General features: G+C 43.3%; 1 protein-coding gene across 1 annotated transcript in view; it reads right to left on the reverse strand.

Moving 5' to 3' along the window:
* Positions 1-22,830, reverse strand: part of LOC117248195 (contactin-associated protein-like 4) — a 112,863-nt gene that overhangs the window by 10,726 nt on the left and 79,307 nt on the right. Inside the window, exons 16-23 of the mRNA XM_033613007.2 lie at positions 22,403-22,573; positions 20,534-20,752; positions 18,006-18,245; positions 14,435-14,668; positions 7,409-7,542; positions 6,816-6,903; positions 4,225-4,440; positions 319-390 (exon numbers count right to left, since the gene is read on the reverse strand). Of these exons, the coding sequence (XP_033468898.2) occupies positions 319-390; positions 4,225-4,440; positions 6,816-6,903; positions 7,409-7,542; positions 14,435-14,668; positions 18,006-18,245; positions 20,534-20,752; positions 22,403-22,573 (1,374 nt within the window). The remainder of the gene's footprint in view (positions 1-318; positions 391-4,224; positions 4,441-6,815; positions 6,904-7,408; positions 7,543-14,434; positions 14,669-18,005; positions 18,246-20,533; positions 20,753-22,402; positions 22,574-22,830) is intronic.

Genomic DNA, 22,830 nt, shown 5'->3' on the forward strand with positions numbered 1-22,830 from the left:
TGGCTATTTTGAAGAAACTAGAATATAAAACATGTTTTCAGTTATTTCACCTTTTTTTGTTAAGTACATAACTCCACATGTGTTCATTCATAGTTTTGATGCCTTCAGTGAGAATCTACAATGTAAATAGTCATGAAAATAAAGAAAACGCATTGAATGAGAAGGTGTGTCCAAACATTTGGCCTGTACTGTATATATATATAGAAGTTACAGACTGACTCTTAAACATCATTTCATCCCTGCTTGCTTTGCAGACAGTTTCAGTTTGATGATTGAGGATAATGACAGTGACAGTGAAAAGCGTTGCTGCTACAGTACCTCCAATTAGAGCTGAGTCACTCCTGATGGCATTCACCAGAGGCTGACCTGTTCCCACTGATCCAGACTGGCCTGCAGCACAGAGAGACACAGGAGAAAGAAATGGGAGAAAAAATTGAGGACACATGCAGAGGAAGGATCGCGGGGGAATAAAGAGTGATGAGGAGGAAAAAGAAGAAATGAAGGTGAGCAGATGAAAGAAAAAACAGGTGTAGTACGGAGGTTATTTGTGACACGAAAAACAGAAATGAAGGAAGGTACTGCAGAGAGACGCTCAACAGAGACAACAGGAATCATATACAGTCCTTCCATCAGTGTGAGCAGATAATGGAAAGCACAGCACACCTCCACACGGCTCTCTGGGTGACTGACCACAAGGGAAACATACAGCAAAGGAAACGCTTCCCTGGTCTGAATTAATTGCATCATCTAGTGACCATTAACCCAGTGTCATTACATTAATAGACACTCACAGGCCCCATTGTAAAGTTTGAGAGGTAGCACCCACGCAGAAATCTGAACAGTACCCAAACAGTGCCGCCTACGATAACCTCGATAGTGTTCATTAATTTGAGCCCCCTGAGAAAGTGGGTGCTCTAACTGTTGGCGTATAGATTCAGTGTGGAGCTGTGGTGTCTGTGAGGTCAGCCACAGGTTTTTAAAGAAACACTACCGAGCCTGGAGTTTGGGTTTGCTTCTTGGTGTCCGCTATCATCTCACTTAATAAAGCAAAAAATCTGCACTCGCCACAGCTGAGAGAGACCTCAGTACAGGAAACACTCCTCCAAACACACCCCAGTCTGTATATCTGACATTACTGTCTGCAAAGGATAACTTTCAGATTGATTTCCTGTCTTCAGAGGAACTTTTCTGTCCTCATTCATTCATACACTATGAAAATCACTGTGCAGAGAGTTGAAACTCGCCTGAACACGGGCATATTTGTTTGAGTGTAGAAGAACGCAGCGGCCTCTCATAGATCTGAGAGTCGTCAGTGGGAAAGTGAGCGCTGCATTCATGATAATATCGAAAAATCATAGCTGATGGCCCAAACATGCAGGACCAGCACTATGGTGCCTCTGACGAAGTGATCACAAAAAGTGCATTATAAGACCTGCATTTGCTTTTAAGAGAATGCTGAGTCAAGCTAGCAGGCTGAGTTTGAGATGCCCTAAACCAAGGGTCGCCACACTTTTTGGACTGAGGGCCACAGACGAAGAAAATTAAGGTATTAAGTAAATGCTAAGTTTTCAACCAGATACACGGCTAGAAAATCAGTGTGTCTAGACCAGAACATCCACTAAATTTCTATCAAAACTACTCTGCAGCACTACAAACAGTTTATTGGTGTGGACACATAAGAAAAAGTATCTGTTTTTAATCAATTACTGTAAGTGAAGTAGCAATGTGTAGTGTTCAAATGCAGAAGTGCACTGGCCATGCAGGCTAGTAGTGCTGCAAGAAGAAAGCGACATTGCGTTATTTACACAAACAGTGCGATTTATTAAAAATATGATGAAGTCATATTCTAGTCTTGTTTTAAATTACTGTACCATTTAAAAACAGGCAGCATCATCATCATCATCCTCACTGTGACCTCGTCACATGTCCACGTTTGGTCATGGACTTTCCACGTCCACATATGACGTCCAAGGTACCCTGGGTGTGTTGGTTGTTGACGTTCTGGGACGCCGTGTCAACTTCAGCCTGTTACATGCATTGTCTGTTTTCAAAATACACTTCTGTTTTCACAGGAAATGTACAGTTTGCATACAGTCTCTTTCAAAATAAAAGCACTACGTCGACTAAGTACAACACTGCCAACTGATGTTTTTTTCCTTCAACAGCAAACACATGTACTTTCGTAACTTTCGTTATTGTCCATTGCCCAGCCTTTGAATGATAACAACAACTGGCCGCGGATCATTTCGTATCATCTTGCGTGCGAGACCAGCGAAAGCACGTGAACACACATGAAGGCGCCCATGTCTCACGGTCTCGCACAAGCGCACACACATGAGAGCTCGGTGCACAGAGAGGCAGTCAGAGCTACAGGCTACAATGAGGCTAAAAACAGAGTTCAAATGACGTTTTTCCAAACAACTTTTTATGTCGGGGCTTCAGGACACTTGGATCACTACGGACGAGCAGTATGGAGATATTTTGTGGTTTCAATTATGTGTTTTTGGACATTTGAATCTGGGGCGCCGTCATCCTCCATTAGGTGGAGTTGTGTTGCTACCTCCTCTCCCCTTGGATCTCTGCAAGTGATGTGAGGACTCTAAAACTTCACCTGAGCCTCCCTCGGCATATGGGTGAGTAGATAATGGCTGAATTTTCATTTTTGGGTGCACTATCCCTTTTAAAGGATGCCTTTTTCTGTCACTGTCTGATGCTGTCAAAACAGGACTTTCACCCAGGAGACTGGCGTTTGTGTCTGATGGAAAATCATCTGATTTATCTATTTATTTCATTATTATTATTATTATTATTATTATTATTATTATTATTATTATTATTATTATTATTATTATTATTATTATTATTATTATTATTATTATTATTATTATTATTCAGTTGAAGCTTGGTTAAGTTAAGGCAACAAAACTGCTTGGTTAAGTTTAGGAAAAGATCATGAGTGGGGTTAAAAACATGCTTTCACAGTGTTGACCACTCAGACTTTTGCTGCAAAGGGTTTGTGGTATAAATCCCTTAAGACTAACTTCTCCATGTGCCTTTAAGACTTGGTAGGGTTTGTATTCCATTCAGAAAATAAAGAAAAAACAATCCAGTCACCAGAAATAATGTTGACATTGTACAATTCTGCAAACTAGCTAACCAGCTACGTTAATTTGTTTGTTGTTATCTGGCAGATACACAACACTGTAGTTAGTGTGGCTAGGTTTAGGCACAAAATCCACTTGGTTGTGGTTAGGAAAGATCATGTTTTGGCTTCAAATATGTGGTGTGTGGGGCAAAATCCCAGCTGGAAAAGCAGTATTGTCTCAGTAAGAAACAATGGGTTTTCATGACACCATTCCCAGTGAAAAAAACAGCACTGGGTTGCTAAAAAAGACCCTCGTTTGGAGGTTAAAAAGTTTCTGGAAATACAGCAGTGATTCGCTAAAAAGCAAGTGGTTTTGTTGTTTATTGGTCTCGAACAGAGGTCTGCAGCTTGGCAGACGAGATAAGCTCATACTTTGTCACTGTAGAAACATTGATAGGAAACGTATAACTCGTACAAATGTAACATATTTGTGATTTTCAGAAATGTACAATGCCAACATTTTCCTCTGGCGATTACTGTTACTGGTGTCCTTTATGTTGGCATAGATACAGCCAATAGATAGCACTAGTGGGTGGAGTCAAAAGTTTCACACAACAACAAACAAGGCAGCAGTGACGGGGGTTGTAATAACTTTTATAACAGACTCAGCATTGTGGACGACGGTGGCCTGTGTGGCCAATAAATACATTCTGACATGAATTATTTTCAATGCTTTTGCTATATTTAACAGATTCATTCCGCCCCGCCTTATTTAAATGTCATCGTCTTCTACAGTCGTTATCTCGCTTGAACTACGCTACACTGCCTCCACTATCTCTGGTGGTTCTGCTCTGTTTTGTCCATACCTGTAAGCTTTCAGAAAATGTGCACAAATCAGGATGATGTGAACTCAGATTACAGACAGAAGGCTCTGTCCGTCTCCTTATCTAACGTTGAGCATAAATCAGCCCTGATTCCTCTTCTGCTAATTTTGGCAGCTTCAGGAAAATTCCCGCTGCGCTGCAGGCTCACCCTGATTTGCATGTAGCCGAGGAAAGCAGAGCAGTTGCTATCAGATTTGTGATCTAGCCAATGAAGATGCAAATATGTGGTTAAAAACTGGTGTCATGGATAGTGACCTGAAAGGTGATGTGTGGTCTCTGCTGCGTAGGGATTGGCTGAAGTGGAGCCACAGTGTGACTGGACCAGTGGGCCGGTAACGACGACAGGGCTGGTGTCCGGGTGGAGCAGAGCAGCTTTCAGAGGACTGATGGAGTTAAAGAGGACAGCGGAGAGACAGCCTGTGAAACCCAGAGAGACGAGCCGAGACAGCTCTGGATCCAACTCACCAGAGTCTGCACAGACAAAGACAGAGGCATGCAGTCAGGTTTGTTAGGTTGAAATATCTGTGGATTTTCAATAGAGACACAATCACATGGACTTTACCTCTATGTAACATTATGGACTAAAACCCTCACCCACATATCACTGGATGAATATGCTGATAAAGACAAGCATTTTGTTTTTATTTTGTGTTAACAGTGTTAGAGTTGCACCTCCAGTCAGTCTTCAAACATCTGATCAGAGCAGCCTGATGCGTGTTTTTTGTCCAGAACAATTATACTGCAGTGTCTTCGTCTAAAGAAGATTTAATATGGATGAAGTCACTGGCATCATTGAGGGGTCTGTGACCTCCCAAGTGAACATCCCCAAATGTGTGATGGTTTTAATACATCGAGCAGTAAGAGCTCTGTCTGTAGAGTCTGAAAACTTGAGCTTTAAATTGAGCTGGCAGACTGCGCAGCAGGGGAGGTATCGGTACATTTTGGATGCATCCTTGACCAACAGCTTGTCTGGTAACATAATGAGCACTGTCCTTAAAACTGCAGTATTTGGCACAAGTGTCATATTCTGTGGCGTAAAACATACAGGACAATGTTGTGAAAATACCTATGTTCTGTATGACATCCTGGAGTAGCTGCTGAGTGGTCGCTTTGCTTTGTTTGTTTTTTGTCTGTAAAATATTGTGATATGGCCACGCTGAACCTGAAGAGCCCTGACGCTACATTTCCCCCGGCACAGCACAACTGCACTTGCTCTTTTTTGGTTTCCATAAGCCAGAGTGGTGGATAGCACCTGCTACTTTTTGGGTAAAAACTCTATCAATATTCCGAGTGAGCTGAGCTGATTCGGAAGATGGAGTTAAAACACTGCTGAGTGGTGACGAGAATCTGACACAGGACATCCTGCACAAACTCCCATTTTTTTAAATAGCCAAGCTACCGTCAATAGAGACGACAACTTAAGAGACACTATGGATGCTACATCGTATGATGCACAATACACTATACGTACAAAATGGCGTATGTAATGTACTCTACACTGGGCACACCATGCTGGATGCTTTGTCAAACACTACACTGTAAACTACATACACTGTACACTAAGCTGTACACTATGTAGACGACGTTGCACACACTTCACCACACACGGTGCACACCAAACATTAAACTGTCCACTAGGCAACAAAACCTGTGCAGCGTGTTAAAGCTCTGATTCTCTGCTTGAGCCTGACCAGAGCCATTGGGTTTGGGCTAGACTGTAACTACTCATTATTATCCAGAGCCTGAACTGTGTCATGTTCTCACCAATATACCTCTTGTTTGATTTGTTTGCTTGTTTCTTTTTTTTAATTAAACTGGCAGTTCTCATTTAAACCGCAGGAGTGTTCATACACTGATTTTTGGGGCTGTGAGAGAGGGATGGAAAAAGAGAGAAAGAGAGAGAGGTGGAGGGCTGCCAGGCAACTTGGTTGGCAGTGTTTGCTTCTGCAGCCCCGGCAGTGGGAAAGATGTGCGCAATGTGCAGCGAAGAGCAGTGATCGTCATCTGTGCACCACATCACCATGGACCACAACACACAGATATGACGTGGGGTGCAGCCCACTCTGCCAAACCTGTCGCACATGAGACAACATACTATTGGTTTGGATAAGAAAAGGGGAAGCGTCAGCCTTTAGCTTGTAATAAATGTTTTATATTAAAATTTAAAATACAATATTTTATTAGTAAAAATTGGGTTTCTAATCAGGCTCAGGCCCAGAACATGTGGGGTGGGACCTGATGTGTTTGGGCTCAATCAGAGCTCTATAGTACGGCGTACACTAACCCTTGGTACGATAAGACATACATGCTGCACATGATGTCCGCAACTAAACATTTCTTTTCAGCCGATCATTTTCCTGCTGTTTCCTTTATATGATTCTCAACAATATTAATTATAAAGTCACAGATATTATGACCTCTGTCTGGTTTATGTCTGCTTTTGTCACAAACCAGGACAAATCACTCCCTCTAAAGAGTCAAGGGTTTCGTTTAGTCATTCTCTTAATAAAAAGAGAAACATCCTGTTTTATTACTTGTCTTAACAGGTGAACTTTTAAAGGTCTCTTCACCTCTGTCACGTCTAACCCACCGTCTATTAAACTGTGCTGATGTGAGTAATGTCCTGTCTCTGTGATGAGAGTGCCCGGCATTTATGTTTTATTTCTCTGTTTGTTCTTCCCTCTGCTTCATCGTCTAGACAGCAGCTGTTTTGTGGATCTGACCATCGTGATGAAAGTTTCCAATACCTCAGTGTCTGATGAGGCAGAACATTTGGGAGATTAGTCTGTCTGAGTGCTCTGCAGCCTGAAAGGCCTCGTCTGGGTTTTTGTAGCCGTCTCACTTACTGTGCACTCTGCCGAGAACCAGCGACCTGACGGCATTGAATTCTACATCAGATGTCAGGTTGAAGTCCTCCTTGGTGTTCCGGTCAATCTGTGTGGAAATAAAAGGTTTCAATAAAAAAACTCTTGAACATAAATTCTTTAGCTGATTACACAGCTGAAACTTTCCATGATATCGCAGATGAAAATGCTTTAATTTCTGATTTTTCCTCATGACGTCACAACTTGTTACGTGTTTCTATGAGCCCGATGAAGCAACCATACAATACAAAGAGAAATTTGGGACATTGTGCCTCCAGAATCCGAGATGACAAAACAGCAAACTGCCAACTCAGCTGAGCCTTTTTAGACAGGAGGCTCTTGTGCCTGAAGCTGGCAGAGGAAGTCTTGAAGGTAAAAGCACTTTGAGAGGTGAATCGAGCTGCTAAGTGAATATTTGTGTCGACCGTTTCAGTGCAGCTCAGCCTTTATTATCTGTGAGTGAGTCCTGCAGCTCGTCCTTCTTGTAGCTTCTCCCGCTGGTCGCTGAAGTCAACTGACAGTGAGGCTGCTGGGAACACCAGGGAGGAATGATTCAGTGTGTGTCTGTGTGTTACCTGCACAGAGACAGTGTCGGAGAGCCTGCTGATGGTGACCGCGTGTAGCTGTCCGTTGGCGAGGTTCCTCACTTTGCTCCTCAGGATGTCTGCATCTTTGTTGCCGTCCAATCTGTATCTCACCTCCAACATGTCTGCACGCACAAAGTAACAGATCAGTCACAAGAGGCTGAAAGAGACGGGACCAAGGAACGAATTAAAACGAGAATTACCGCCCTGTGGCTGTACGCCTCCGCCCACCAGTCCAGTGTCTCTGACAGTCTCCATCCATGTCAGTGAAAACATGGATGCTTCACCAATTCAGTATCTGACCAAATGTCTTCCCTTTTGTTCCTGAGATATGACGTTAAAACATGATGATGTCACAGTCAAGCTGACCTTTGACCTTTTGACCTTCATTATTTTATCCTGTTAGACATTTGGGAAGTTTTGTTGAGCCAAGTTCAGACAAAAGAGTCACGAGATGAAACCGTTTTAGACCGTTGCAGAGAAAAGTGTCAGCGGTGTGAGCTCGCCTCAAGAAGCTACAAATTATATTCAGCCACAAAATAAGTCTGAAAAGCTGCAAATCAGATCAGAAGCACAGAGAGTCGTTGACTAGAGATGATACGCTGTCTCATGGCGGTCACTTCCTGTCAACGTTACAGATCAGAAGCCGAGAGAGTCGTTGACTGGAGATGATGCGCCGTCTCGTCGTGGTCATTTCCTGTGAACCGGCAGGTTTTTACAATGTTACAGAATGGAGCGTTGACAGTAGTTGCCTGTTTGAAACTCATCTCGTCCTGAATCTTTGGTCTGAACTGGGCTTTATAATTAGTATATGAATTATTGAGTCATGGCCAAAAACATATTTTCTGAGGTCACAGTGCCCTCGACCACAAAATTATAATCAGTTTATTCTTCAGTTCAAGTGAACATTTGTGCCAAATCTGAAGAAATTGCCTCGAGGCATTCTTGAGACTTTGCGTTCACAAGAATGTGACGGATGGATATACGTACCTACACTACCTGCATTAGAAGAACAATTAATGGACTGTAAAAATGAGATGTTTTTCTTATCTTGGTCACAGTGCTCTCAACCACTCCCTAATTTCCTTTCACCTAAGAGATGAACAAAAATTAGACAACATCACTGAATCCCAGAAATCACTGAATCATTAAATCAGAACAAATCATGGATACAAACAAGAAAAAGAGAAAATGTGTTTGTATATTGTTTCTTGCATGAGACCCAATCTTTCTATCATAAATGATAAAGAACACATAAATTAAATGAAGTTCTTTTTCAGCTTTATATAGTATTTGTCTCATAGCAGTATTATTAACAAATGATGGGACAACAATGGAAATAAGTCCTGGAGTTCTTCGTTCCATCCCTGACAAATGCAGACAGATTTTTTTTGTTTTAAATTCTATGTATCGCTTGTGTCAATAAATCAAATCAAATGAGCAAAATATCATCAGCCAATTTTAATTCTTTATTTTTAAATCACTTACAATACTGAATATGTTAACATAAAAAACAAACAACTAAAAATCCATCCAGTTACAAAAAACAAGCCACTAAACCTTTTATAAAAATGTTTTTTATGTTAAATTTGTCCTCGTCTACTTTCACAGAAATTCATTTCAGAGAGTATCACTCTGTATTGATGGAGGTCTGGATGTTCCGGGGCAACAGCAGCTCAATAATAAACAGAAAGGAATTCAATATTTATAAAATTAAAGCCAAGTACTGACAATGACACACAGAGTCAAGTTAATTTACTGTTTTCATGCCTTTTAAGATGGACAGTTTTATCAAACTCACATGAATACCATGTAATGTCTGCAGGTTGTGCGGATGATCAAGAAAAGACTGGAGAGCTCATGTTACTGGTGCACAATAGAGCATGTTGTCTCTGAGCATATCTTGGAAAATAACTGGAAGCATGAGACTGAATTTCTGAGTTTTCAGGAGAGAGCAGAAGGCATAATGTGCGGTTTATAGTTCAGTCCTGTTAATTACTTCTAACACCTGACGTTGGCCTTTATGTGCCACACAGAGACAGAAGTGAGAGACAGTCTCAGTGTGTTCACGCTGTAATGGTCACGATTAACAAGTCACAGGAGGTGATTACAGAGCTGACAGACCCAGAGCGCACCGCTGACACAGATCGTCACAAAGCTTGTGTGTGTGGTGAAAAGTTGACAGCTGAAGTTTTCGCCTTTCAAAGGTTGTTACAGAAGTCAGGTTTCCACTTCTTTGTTTTCCTACTGAGGAACAGGAACAACATCTGATGATAATGTAGGAAAGTTTACTGATAACGACTGGCCAGTTCTCTAGGTCTGTCAAGTGCTCTCAAGTTAAGGAGGCAACATGATTTAAAGGGCGATACGTATCGTGGCCGACATGGGCAAACACATTACAACAGCTCAAAACATTTCCATTATGAAAACACATGCTGCAGCTTCAGAAACGATATCAATTCAAAATGTGCAAAAATCCAAAACAAGTATGAGACTGGAAAGAAGCTGCAAATGAAGAGATGTGCTGCACAAAGATAAAACAAATGCATGAACAGCAAACATGTGGCAAATACAGAAATGATGCAAAGTCAGACACACACAAATCGGTTATGTGTTCTTCAGTTCTCCAGACTTCTCCAGATCTGCAGAACGCAAAACAAACATTAGACACAGGACCACCTCAGTTTATAGGTTAGAAGTTTAACTGTTGCACTTCATAACAGTTGAAGCATACTGTCCATATAATGCCATGACCAGAGTCTCTCATATTAATCTACATGTGCTCAATGGTGCAGCTCTGCAGAAACAAGATGGCATTATTTACTCCCAAAGAAATGATGAACTTGATGAAGGGAAGTAAGTGTAAGTGTGTGTGTGTGTGTGTGTGTGTGTGTGTGTGTGTGTGTGTGTGTGTGTGTGTGTGTGTGTGTGTGTGTGTGTGTGTGTGTGTGTGTATAAAGAAACAATAGTTTACAATACTGAGCACAGTGTTAGTTCAGGCAGGACACGATGTCAAGCTCAGCTCACATCCCAGCTACATCAGCTGATCTCAAACAGCCCAGTCAACTGATGGATCAGCTGATTGATGGAAGGGAGTCAGCTGATAGATCACATGATTCCTTTCTCATTCAGGGCGCCCTATTTAAACTGCTCTGGCCTGCCTACTGTTGCTGCTTCCTCTGCAAGCTTTGCAACCTGCCTCCACCCCAGCTCCTCCTTTTCATGTTGTGTCTGACTCATCAATGTCATTTCTGTTTGTCACTGATGCTGCTCTGTTCTGTTCCCGAGACGTCTTTGCTGCTGCTCTCCCTGCCTTAGGCTTTCCTCGTATGCATGTGGAAGGGCAGAGAGGTGTGCGCTCTCCACCTTAGGCTTTGCACGTAGGCTAGAGGAAAGGCAGAGAGACCAGAGTCATGTTTTCTTTGATTAAAGTGTTCCTGACTTAAATTTACATTTACACATTGCTCACTTTTTCATGAATGAGACCCAAGGTACATACTGTATATTGCATGTTAGCAAGTTATGGGGCATTACTATTTCTTTTCCCTAGAAATATATTTTAATCTAAGGCGAACAGAGGAAGAGTGCTAAAAAAAAAAGCACCTGCAAAAACTCGTCTTTTTCCAACCTGCGTTCACAGATGACAAGAAAAAAGTTTACAAAGACAAATGACCCAGCAAAACTATTTTTATTCACCTGACAAAGCTTTTTTCACCTTTTTTCTTAAGGAAGATTATCTTGGCCTGTTAAGTCATATCACAGGAGATACAACAATTTAATTATACCCATCTACCTGCTGGAGTTTGTTGGCATGCCTGGTCAGAAGCGATTCAAAATGTACACATTTTCAAGCCCAGCAGGAAATTGAAAAATCCAGTTTAATGCATAGAAATGAGTGAATATATGGAATTTGAGCCAGCTGCTAAAGAACAACCTCCATCCCTCCATTTTAATACCAGAAACAATAAAATAACAGTTTTATTGTTTCTGGTATTAAAATGGAGGGATGGAGGTTGTTCTTTAGCAGAAACAATAAAATAACAGTTTTATTATATCCATTCATTTCAGTGCTTTGTTTGTCTTTTCAGTAACGCAGAATGATTTTCTTTCAGCTCTGTAATCTTGTAATGTCAGACAAGCTGCAGCACAACAACAACGTCACTTAAACTAAAGAATAAAAGCGACAAGTAGTTCAAAACTTTCCGAGACCTCAGACATCAAGAACTTCTCACAGAAGATGATGGCCTTTAAAAAAAATTATCACCAAGAGAAATCTCAGTTTTTCTTCGGTGTGAACGCAGCTTTCGGCCGACTGTCTGATCATCACATCGTCTCTAATGAGCCGCTGCCCATCAGCTTCCTCCAGTCTGGCTCATTAAAGCAGCCTATTCACAGTCTGTTTACAGCTAATCTACCTTTATCAGCCGTCTTTGTCCCCTCCGATTCAAATGACCCCACTTGCCACTCGTCTGGCTTAGCTCACAACAAGTTGATTAAACACTGAAGGGAATGGCGGCAAAGGAGAAACGAATGAAAGGACTGACAGCGAGAGAAGAAAGAGACCAGAGTGGGAGCAGACGAAGAGGAGTGAGGCGACGGGGCATTGGCTTTAGGAGAAGACGAGGGAGTTATTCAAACAGCCACAGTGAGTTGACTCTGAGCATACAGCATGTTATCCCACAGTTAAGAGGCTTTACATCATCTCTGTCTACATCACAACACAGCAACACTAACTCAGAGAAAATCTAAGTTTTCATCCATCAAAACTCTTTCATGTTAATTTAAAGGATCCACAGAGCCAACACCACATTATATTTTGGATAAGTGACAGCAGCATGCGCCATGAATACTGGGACAGTCAGGACAGCCAGTGAATCCAGAGAAGCAGAGAAGTTCATAAATAACAGGGAGGAAGCAAAAGTCTCCTTCATGCAGTGAGGGGACAGAGGTTTAAGGGAAAGCTTCTGGTTTGAAGTGGGGTTGTATGAGATATAATTGGTTTATTATATACAGTAGATGGCGGTCAGTTTGGAGAAGCAGGAAGGCGTACCGACACAGATGATAAGTCGTGTACTGCTGTGGACGGAAGCAGCAGCAAAATGTATTTTAGCCACCTAAGAAGTCAATATCATTTTAAGAATAGACTATATTAAGAACATTTTCACCACTTTACCTTGCTGTCAGACGGCCCTCTGTAACAGGGAAGTGAAGTTGTTATCATGCTCTTCTCATAGCCATCCATCAACAAAAAGGATAATTTTACCCTGCAGAGAACGGGAGCGGCCGATGCCTGGTCAGTGAGTTCAGCGTCAGACACAGATGAAAAAAGCAGTCCTTTTATGATATGTGGCCGGTTGCTGGTATTGTTGAATGGCGCCCGGTGGCATCAGGGGGAAACGTGGCGGGACAACAATGACAGTGAAAGCAGCAAAAGTCCGAATAGGGCAGGTGGGAGGGGTGGTGGATCGATCCTACAACCACCGACTTCATCCGGGAAACCTGTGTTCACTTTCTGTAAAGCGAAACCCTGTTCTGTTGTTGAGGGAAAAATCATCAATTCACATTGTCATACTGATGTAGTGCTTTTATTTTGAAAGAGACTGTATGCAAACTGTACATTTCCTGTGAAAACAGAAGTGTATTTTGAAAACAGACAATGCATGTAACAGGCTGAAGTTGACACGGCGTCCCAGAACGTCAACAACCAACACACCCAGGGTACCTTGGACGTCATATGTGGACGTGGAAAGTCCATGACCAAACGTGGACATGTGACGAGGTCACAGTGAGGATGTGTTATTGTGTGACTTCAGTGAAACCGAACTTACCTTTTTAAAATACGAAAGTCACACAATAACAATCAAACTAAAGGATTGAGACAGCAGAGGACCAACAACTCCAGTGTTCTGCAGTGTAAAACTATTTTTGTCAGTGGCGTCTGGCGGCTTTAAAGAGAGCAGATGACTAAAATGCATTTTGCTGCTGCTCCTTTCAACAGCAGTGGAGTTTGGTCCAATTGCAGATTTGCCAGTCAGCTCAAAGCGGTTTGATTTTGTCATTCTAACACATTCTGGCAAATTAAAGTAGTCTGAATTGGCAACCTGTGCTGATGGCATCACTGCGTTAAATCCAACAGGTATTGCATTAATAATAAACAGGACCATGTGATCAACACATTATTATGTTTATAAATGGACTAATGGAGCCACCAGTGTCTGACAGGCTGCGCCGAGGTCGGCAACATGAAGGAGATCACATGGGAGGCGCAGAGTGACGCACACGGTATTTGAATGCATGGCAAGAAAACTAAGGTACAAAGGTACCCTGGGTGTGTTGGTTGTTGACATTCTGGGACGCCGTGTCAACTTCAGCCTGTTACATGCATTGTCTGTTTTCAAAATACAGTTCTGTTTTCACAGGAAATGTACAGTTTGCATACAGTCTCTTTCAAAATAAAAGCACTACGTCGTTTCAACACTACAGATGGATGTTTTTGTCCCTCAGCAACAAATGCAGATGGTTGAGTTTAGTAAAAAAGAACAGGGTTTGGCTTTACAATCACATGGGAAGTGACCACCGGCTTCCTGGGTGAAAGTTGTGGTTGTTGGACCCATTCAAAACCCGTCCCACCCACCCTATGCAGACTTTTGCCCCCTTAACTTACATTGCTGCCCTGAGGCATTTCCCCTGACCTCTTCAGGCGCCGTTAATCAATGACAGTGACCGGCTGCGTACATGAAAGGATGGTCGGTGTTTGGTGCCGGAAGTCGCTGACCAAGGGCCAGTTTTTGATGACTTCAGAGTGAGACAGGGGTGACTCCTGCCTACTTCTCCAAACTGGGTGCATGTTGACCACTGTCCACTGCAGGTAGTGCACTGATTTGGGATAAGTGCCGCATGCAAATCCACTTCAAAAAATCATAACTATCCCTTTGACCTCATGATGACACGACAGTCAAAGTCAAATGATGAGATACAACAAAGAGAAACAGGTACACAGAGGATGTGAGCGCTCACCGTGCTTGTTGAGCAGCAGAGTCAGATACTCTCTGTGGTACGAGCCGACGTAGAGGAGCAGAGCCGGACTCTGGCTGGTCCTGAAGCTCAGGGAGACGTTCTCTGCTCTCAGGGTCATGTCAGAGTAGATGGAGGAGGGCAGGGCACTGCTGCTCCTGTTCACCTGTTCACTCAGCGCCACCTCCTTGAAGGTGTAGCTGACGGATGTTCCCGACTTGAAGCTGGCTGAAACTTCTGCAGGGATGGAGATGATGTCAGAGAGTTCTGTTACAAAGTGGAATTATACCAGTTGTCTGCAAGGTTAACAGCTGTGTGTGCATTTTTGAATGTGGCCATATAAAGTTGAGTTGGACTGAAGTGTAACTTTGGTTTACAGCTTTATTTCGCTCTGCAGAGACCGTATGATTTGTGTATACTGTATGCCTTCGCTCTGTATCTAAGTAATAATCTTGCAGGGGGACATAATCAGCGATTCATATGTATGACACCTCAGCAGCACTGACAGCACATAATTAGTGAGCTGGTGCTGCAGAAGACGCAGCTGACAGGTGAACAGAACAATGCAAAATTTGGCTGCTTATTATCACAGTCGTGAATCATGGAGTTGTGATTTTGGGCGCAGGTATACCTGTGGAGCTCCAACAACAACACAGCTGGGCTTGTTAATCACTGAATAAAAATGAGGCCGTGTTACTGCGCTGACGTGATGACCCAATGTTCCTGGGTGTGCAGTCTTACAACAACGTAAGGCAATAACGTCTCCATCAGAACATTTTTTAGACAATAAACAAACATTTAATGTGAATCAAAGATTAAAAAAATCTGCACACAGCTGTTGCTCTCCATTTTAGTGTCATTTACAAAGGCTTGTCATTGACTCTATTGTTTTCTGCCTCAAACAGATGTCGGACAGATTCTTAAATACTGAGGATTTCAGAAAACTTTCCTGCAGTTTATTATTCTTAGTTTTTGCATCAGTGTAGGAAAACATTTTGCACAGACTAATATTTTATTAGCTACAATATAAATGAGAATGATTTTGAAACTTTCAGACGGACTAAAAATGCAAAAGAAAGAGGTCCAAACAAGACGAATTTTCAGCCAAACAGACTTTAAAAATGCCTTTGTGATATGTCAGGGTCAGTGTTTAAAAGATGGAGAGAAAATGTTGCTCATAGTTTAGCCTCCTGCTATCTAGAGCCAAGGGGCTCAGGACACACAGGTAAGAGCTGCAGGAGGAGGGTGACTGAAATGAAACCTGCGCCCATGTGCTCATGTTTTTGGTGAATGGTGAACTGAATGCGTCAGTTTGCAACTAATTAACGTGAGCATGAGGGACAGTTAACAAAGCTCAAACTGTTTCACAGCACCTAAGGATTCACAGCTCCCAGCATGCTGCTGTTATGTCAGAGACCGTTTTCCTGTTTCTGTGTTTCATGTTTACTTAAATATGAACCAAACCTTTTCATTAACGTAACCACAGAGCAGGGTGCTACGCTTTTTACAGCAGGGAAACACTGGTCGGTCGCGCTCCGAAGTTGTCGAAAACTAGCGCTTGGTCAGTGACTTCCTGCATCAGACACTGATGAAAAAGATGTCCTTTCATGCCGGCATGATACGTGGCCGGTTGCTGTTATTGTTTAACGGCACCTGGCAGCATCGGGGGAAACACTGTGGGACATCAACAATGTTAAGGGGGCGAAAGTCTGAGTAGGGTGGACGGCAGGGGCGCTGGGTGGGTCCAACAACCTCAGACTTTCACCTGTGACGCTGGTGTTCTTCCTGTAAGATTGTAAAGCCAAACCCTGTTCTTTTTACCCAAACCCAACTGTGTGTGTGTGATCAGAGTCCTGCACTGGGTCGGGTACCCGCAAAAACAGCTGATTTGCAGGTGGTTTTTAAAAAACATTTTTTCCCGGGTTCGGATCTGGGTGGAAAAAACAACATACGGGTCGGATCACGGGTTTTAGATAAACACATCAGTCATTAGTTCGGTAAACTACAGATAACTATCTTGGTCATTATTTACTCTCTGAGGATCCCCTCCGCTATTTCGCAACGGTCATTGGTTCAGCTGTTTACATGCGTTTCACCATCTAATAACACAATTTGTGATTGGACGACAGAATCAACATGGCTGCCACCATCTAACAAGCGCCGCTTCCAAAACAGTAAATAATTATTTAGGTATTTGAGAATTAAGTGGATAAAACGTACAACTATCACTTTATAATGTTTCTGAAGTGTTTCCCTGATGGATTACTTCTCTTCTCGATGGATTCTAAAAACACGTGACGGCTCGTAACTGCTGAACGTCGCTCTGGACAGAAAGTAAGTCTATTATTACACATGTAAAGTTCCTTTACATAGATTAAAAGTTTAAAAGCATTAAACGTAACAAACGAGTGCTTTTACACTCGTATGGGAGAAGAACACAGAGGGTTGATGATGGAGCTGAAGTCAGGTTTTTATTGTGAGAGCTGCTTCATTCAGGTCGTTGTTTACTTTCTGGCAAGTGTGGCGATATGCTGTTCAATATTCAGCCAATATGACCCAAAATGATTACTTTAAATCCGAGTTACGGGTCGGGCTGCGGGTCATGTTTCAACGGGTCGGACCGGGTTGCGGTACTAATTGGCCTGATGCGCGGGTTTGCGGTTCGGGTGCGGGTTTGTACGTCCCTGGGCCGGGGCGGGGCAGATCTTGAAAACTGGACCCGTGCAGGACTATGTGTGTGATGACTAAACGTAACCACGTGTGTTTGTTGTTGAAGGAAATAAAAACGTCAGTCCAAGGTGTTTGAAAGAGACTGTATGCAAACTGTATTTAAAATCATTGTTCTGATTCGTCAGACATGAAAACTTGGTACAACGGGTTCTCGGTTGGAAAATACCAAAGTCATCCTGTAACGCCGGATTTCCACTGGATGCGTGTCCGTTGCAGAACGGCAGCGCTGGTTATCCACTGCGTGCTCCGCCGTCCGTCAACACCCACCGGCTGCGTTTGCTGTGCAGTGCAGCTCCGCCAGAAGACATCTCGGTGCACTGCCATGATTTCTCCTCGTCCATGGTGTTCACGGGGTGAAATGACGTCTGAAAACCTCTGACCTGTTGACTTCAGGCCTGCCTCCGCCCATTATGACGTTTTCAAGGTGTAGTGCAGGGAAATATGATCCGCCGTGAACACTATGTACTTTATTTTGAAAATTAACCGGATGTTTTATTGTGTTTCTGTGCACGACTTCCTGCCCCGCACGATCTGCTCTGTGCTGAATTGCTGCGTTGTGCTCCGGCGTCCGGCAAAAATAGAAGTCCTGCAAATCTGTTGCGGAGGGCTCCGGAGTGCCGCAGCTGAGACGGAGCCAGAACGCAGCACAGCTGCAGCCGGTGGAAACACACACATTGACTAGAATGGAATCCTATCGGCTCCGCTGCCGTGCCGGAGCGCAGACGCAACCAACACGCATCTGGTGGAAATTGGCCTTAAGAGTTCAAACACAGATACCTTGCGTTGAGTACAGCACACCATACCCAACATTTCCCACCAGAGACTGGTGACAAAGCCTGCGTACCTCTGTCGCAGAAGGCTCCAGTGTAAGCAGATGAACCACAGTCACAGGAGAAGCTGTTGGGCCTTTCCATGCAGCGACCCTGGTTCTGGCAGAGTGAGCCGTAGCTGCTGCAGTGGCCTGGACACCCCGCCTGAACCCCGGGGGTGATCTTGGCTCTCTCCTCCAGGTCCAGGGTGACGCCATTCAGCTGCAGAGAGCGAATACAACCCCGGAAACCCTTCTGCCTGGACGCAGTGCCTCCTGAAGACACACAGAGGACTGACTTCAGTGTGCATCCTGGCTGCTCTGTGTTGGATTATGCAAGAGTCTCCTCATACCATATAGAAGTGAATGGAGAGCACACTGTATCATCTCTGTGATCAGACTGGAGAGTGACACTGACTGATATCTGATTTTATTAAAAACATACTCTGCACCTCCAGAAACAAAGATCTGTCACCAGCTTCACACTGAATGTTAAAAGTGATGAGCTGATGAAACACAGTGAAACACAAACTGGCAGGTGAAAAATTCAAAGAGCTGACTTTTCCCTGTCTGTCTGCCAGCTGAGCGCCATGCTGAGTGTTCATATCTGGAGAGCTGGCGAGCTGTCAATCTGTCTGACAGTCTTCCTGTCCTGCCTGGCTGGCTGACTGTGACAGGAAAGTATTTTTCTCTTTTCTAGCGCAGAATTTAAACTCCAAAAGTTATTGTTTTCCGATGCCTCACATTATAACCTCCAACTGTCCTCAGAGTTCAGGCTCGGCTACTTTTTAATTGTCTCAGAGTGCCAAACTGGCAACCTCAAGACTGTTATGATGAGATAAACAGCTTTCCAGGACTGCAGAGATGATGAGGTTCATATCAGGGCCTGCAGTTTCATCAGGAGCTGTCAGAAAAGGACTACCTTAACTAATGGACCGGGTTCAAACACTGTACCAAGGTGACTGCAAGGAAACTGACCACTACAAACAGCTTTTCACTGCATCCTCCTGAGGACATTTCTATCAATAGACTGAAATCCTTCCAGATTAAGTGTAGATAAAGGTAGGTATACTTCCAAAAGTCGCCAGAAATATATTGGCATTGTATGTTTCTACAAATGACATGGCTGCCAAAAAAATAGCAACAGGTTGATAAAAAACATCTGTTTGATGCCTAAAAAGCTGCTGGAAAAACAGTGACCAGTCATAACAGAACACCCACTTTTGGGCATAAATAGATGCTGGAAAAAACATTGATTGGTTGCTACAAAACACTCATGTTTGGTGCCTAAAAAGTGGCTAATAAACAGTGATGAGTCACCACCAAACACCCACTTTTGGGCTGAAAAAGCCTTCAAAAAGCTGTGAGACAAACAGTGACTGGTTGCTATTAAACAGTGTAGAGCCAAAAAAGGCCAGTCAGTACAAACATCCACTTCTGGGCCCAAAAATAAAATCACTGGAAAAACAGTGACCTGTCCCTATAAAACACTATTTGGTGCCTAAAAAGCTGCTAGGAAAACAGTGATGGGTTACTACAAAATACCCACATTTAGTGTTTAAAAAGCTGCAGGAAACACAGTGACTGGTTGCTACAAAACACCCATTTTTTTGGCCTAAATTGTCAGTGGAAAAACAGTGACTGGTTGCTACAAAACACCCATTTTTTTGGCCTAAATTGTCAGTGGAAAAACAGTGACTGGTTGCTACAAAACACCTGTTTTTGGGCCTAAAATGTCAGTGGAAAAACAGTGACTGGTTGCTACATAACACCTGTTTTTGGGCCTAAAATGTCAGTGGAAAAACAGTGACTGGTTGCTACAAAACACCCATTTTTGGGCCTAAAATGTCAGTGGAAAAACATGAAAGGTTGCTACAAAACGTTCACATTTAGTGCTTAAAAAGCTGCAGGAAAAACAGTGACTGGTTGCTACAAAATACCATGATGGTTTGCCACGAAACAATCAAATTTGGGGGTGTTAAAAAGCCGCTGGAAAGGCAGCAATGACTTGCGAAATCACAGCTAACTTTGTTGGATATTCTACGTCACTTTAGAGATGTATGAAACATGCAACTGTAACATATTTTTGCAGAAACAATACCAACATTTTCTTCTGGTGACTGGACTGTAAAGACTGATCCATTGATCTCTGATCTCTCAAATCTGTCAGTTTCAATAACCAGAAACATCACCACAGTATGTTCTGTGTACAGTATGAACAGGAAGCAGAGCTTTAGTGTGGAGTTTTGCTGAAGGCTTTTGTCTCTGTCACTGTCTGCTTTCTTCAGGAGGCCGCCAGCCTCCCTGCGGTCAGTCAAAATGTACTGCACAAGTACACAGTTGTTTTTTGTGTGCTGTGTGGGTGAAAGAGACGATACAGAGTGAAAGACAGAAAATAAGAGGACAGCAGGGACGGAGAATAATGTAACAATTCAACACCAACACTCTGTGATAATGAGATCGTGTGTTTCTCAGGCTGAAAAGGAGGAAAGGTTCATGGAAATGTGTCCAGAGCTTCCAAACAAAAATCATATGTATGGAAATAGAGACAGACAGACACACACCTATAAATAACTGGCTGTTCAGCTGCAGGTGGATGTGCCCATCAGCAGGAGCCTCCTGCGTGGCAGCGGGGAGCTCGTCGAGGCGAAGCGAAGCCTCTTTAACGTTCCGCTCGGCTCGAATGCGATGCCACCTGTTGTCGTTCAGCGGGAGGCCAGCCTTCACACGAACCTCCAACGGACCGTTTCCCACGTCAAAGGAGAAGAGGACCTCGGTGGAGGCTGAGTCAGGGAAGGAAGAAAATCGAAATTTACTGTCGTCATTGACAAAGCCTCCGTCGGAGCAGGTTCTTCACCTGTTCCACCTGTAGGCAGCTCACATGAACAACCGTGTCGCCCTATTTGCATGTCAGAAATACCACCAAAGCACATCGCCTTGTTTCAAACGCACTCAATCTCTGTGGTTTATTTATTGATTGCAGGACTATAAAGGACCTTTCATCTCTTCAGACCCTCGTGTCGCTTTTGTTTGTCTCGTAATGCTTTTACCAAAAGAGCCGTCTCTCTCTGAAGTCCTGTTCCCTGTAACAGTTACACCATCTGTGGAGGGACACACACACTGACACGTCAGCTCTACTGGAACTTTGATTAAAGAAAAGTATATTCAGACTGAAGTCATGTATCACCTAGCAGCTCATCATAGAGTTGTCTAAGCAACCAGTGCCATCTACACTGCAGTAGATGTGACATACAGCACAAAAATTATGAGTGATGCAGATCTCTGATATAAAGACCAGCTTTACATTCAGTGTGTTTACCAACTGGAAGTTAACAAACTGCAGTCGCTGTCCCGCAGGAAGCTGACTTCTTAATTCTCATACATCCCGTTTCCTCCAAATTACCTCTGGTTCTTTAACCGGTTCCATTTGGGACTCTTGAGCCCTTGGTGCTACCCAGCCAACCAGCCTGCACTGAAGTCGTGAAATACCAGTGCTTGAATTCCAGCGTCAGAGATGAAAAAAGCCATTTAGCCTTTCATGTCGGCATGACACACGGGTGGTTGCTGTTACTGTTTAACGGTGCCCGGTGGCATCAGGGGGAAAAGCAGTGGGACATAAGTTAAGAGGGCAAAAGTCCAAGTAGGGCGGGCATGTGGGGTCGTGGATGGGTCCAACCACTGCGGACTTTCAGTCCATGACCAAACGTGGACATGTGACGAGGTCACAGTGAGGATGAGCTGAAATAGCTCCTTCTCCAAAGACTTGAGGTGCGATTAATATTGAGTGAACACCAGCAAACTTCAGAGCAAAGTAGCTCAGAGTTTTTTTCTTTATAAAAGAAAAATAAAATTGTTATTCCTGTTAATCATCTATTTATCCCCAAAGCATTTCAGTAATACAGTCAAGATGGGAGAAATGAGTGCATTGTGTGGATTTAAGTGTTGCTCCTAAAATTTTGCTCGGGTGGAGAAAGTTGTGTGGAGCGCTGCAGTGATGAGAGAGTTCCCCGTCTACAATAGCAGATTAGTTTTCTTTAGAAACACATAAAATGAAACAGTTTATCAGGAGCTGTTGTCATAAAAGACAGCGACAGCAGCTCACACTGTGTGAACTACCATAAAGACATTTCAACACCAATGATACAGAGAACTATAAACTCTGGTGCTTATGAAGGAAATGTATCGCAGCCGACCAGAACAATGCCACCGCACTGATTTCCCACAGGAGGAAAAACAAACGGGCGTGTTGCTGGAAAAGTACAGATTTTTTTTAGAGTTGAAGTTGTGAGGTGGAGCCTGAGGCAGCACCGTCACCTCCAGCTGAGTTCAACCCAGATGAAACTTTAACTCCCAGGATCATCCTCCCTGCTCAGGCCGCACTCACATCAGAGCGGAGTCCGGATTAGACATCTAACCAAAAAGGTTTTACTCACAGCTGAGTTCGATCCGAATGAAGTCTTTGATGCCCAAGTTTTCCAGGAAAACGCCAGAGGATGAGGTGGTCTTAAACAGGAAGGAGATGTCTGCGCTCAGCTCTCCGTGGAATGTGGGAAAGTGGAGGTACGATGTCTCCTTGTCAAAGAACGCAGCGTTCCAGACATTTTCTGCAAAGAAGCAAAACCTTTGATTTTCAATATGTCTGAAGTTGCAACTGCAGAGCGCAGAGTCTCATTACTGTTCTTTACCTTTCAAATGTCACTAATGTTTGGTCAGTGAGGTGTGACACACACACACACACACACACACACACACACACACACACACACACACACACACACACACACACACACACACACACACACACACACACACACACACACACACACACGTCAATTCAAAAACATGTCCAAGGTGACACTGA

The sequence above is a fragment of the Epinephelus lanceolatus genome, chromosome 17 (genome assembly GCF_041903045.1).
Source record: "Epinephelus lanceolatus isolate andai-2023 chromosome 17, ASM4190304v1, whole genome shotgun sequence".
Classification (NCBI taxonomy): domain Eukaryota; kingdom Metazoa; phylum Chordata; class Actinopteri; order Perciformes; family Serranidae; genus Epinephelus; species Epinephelus lanceolatus.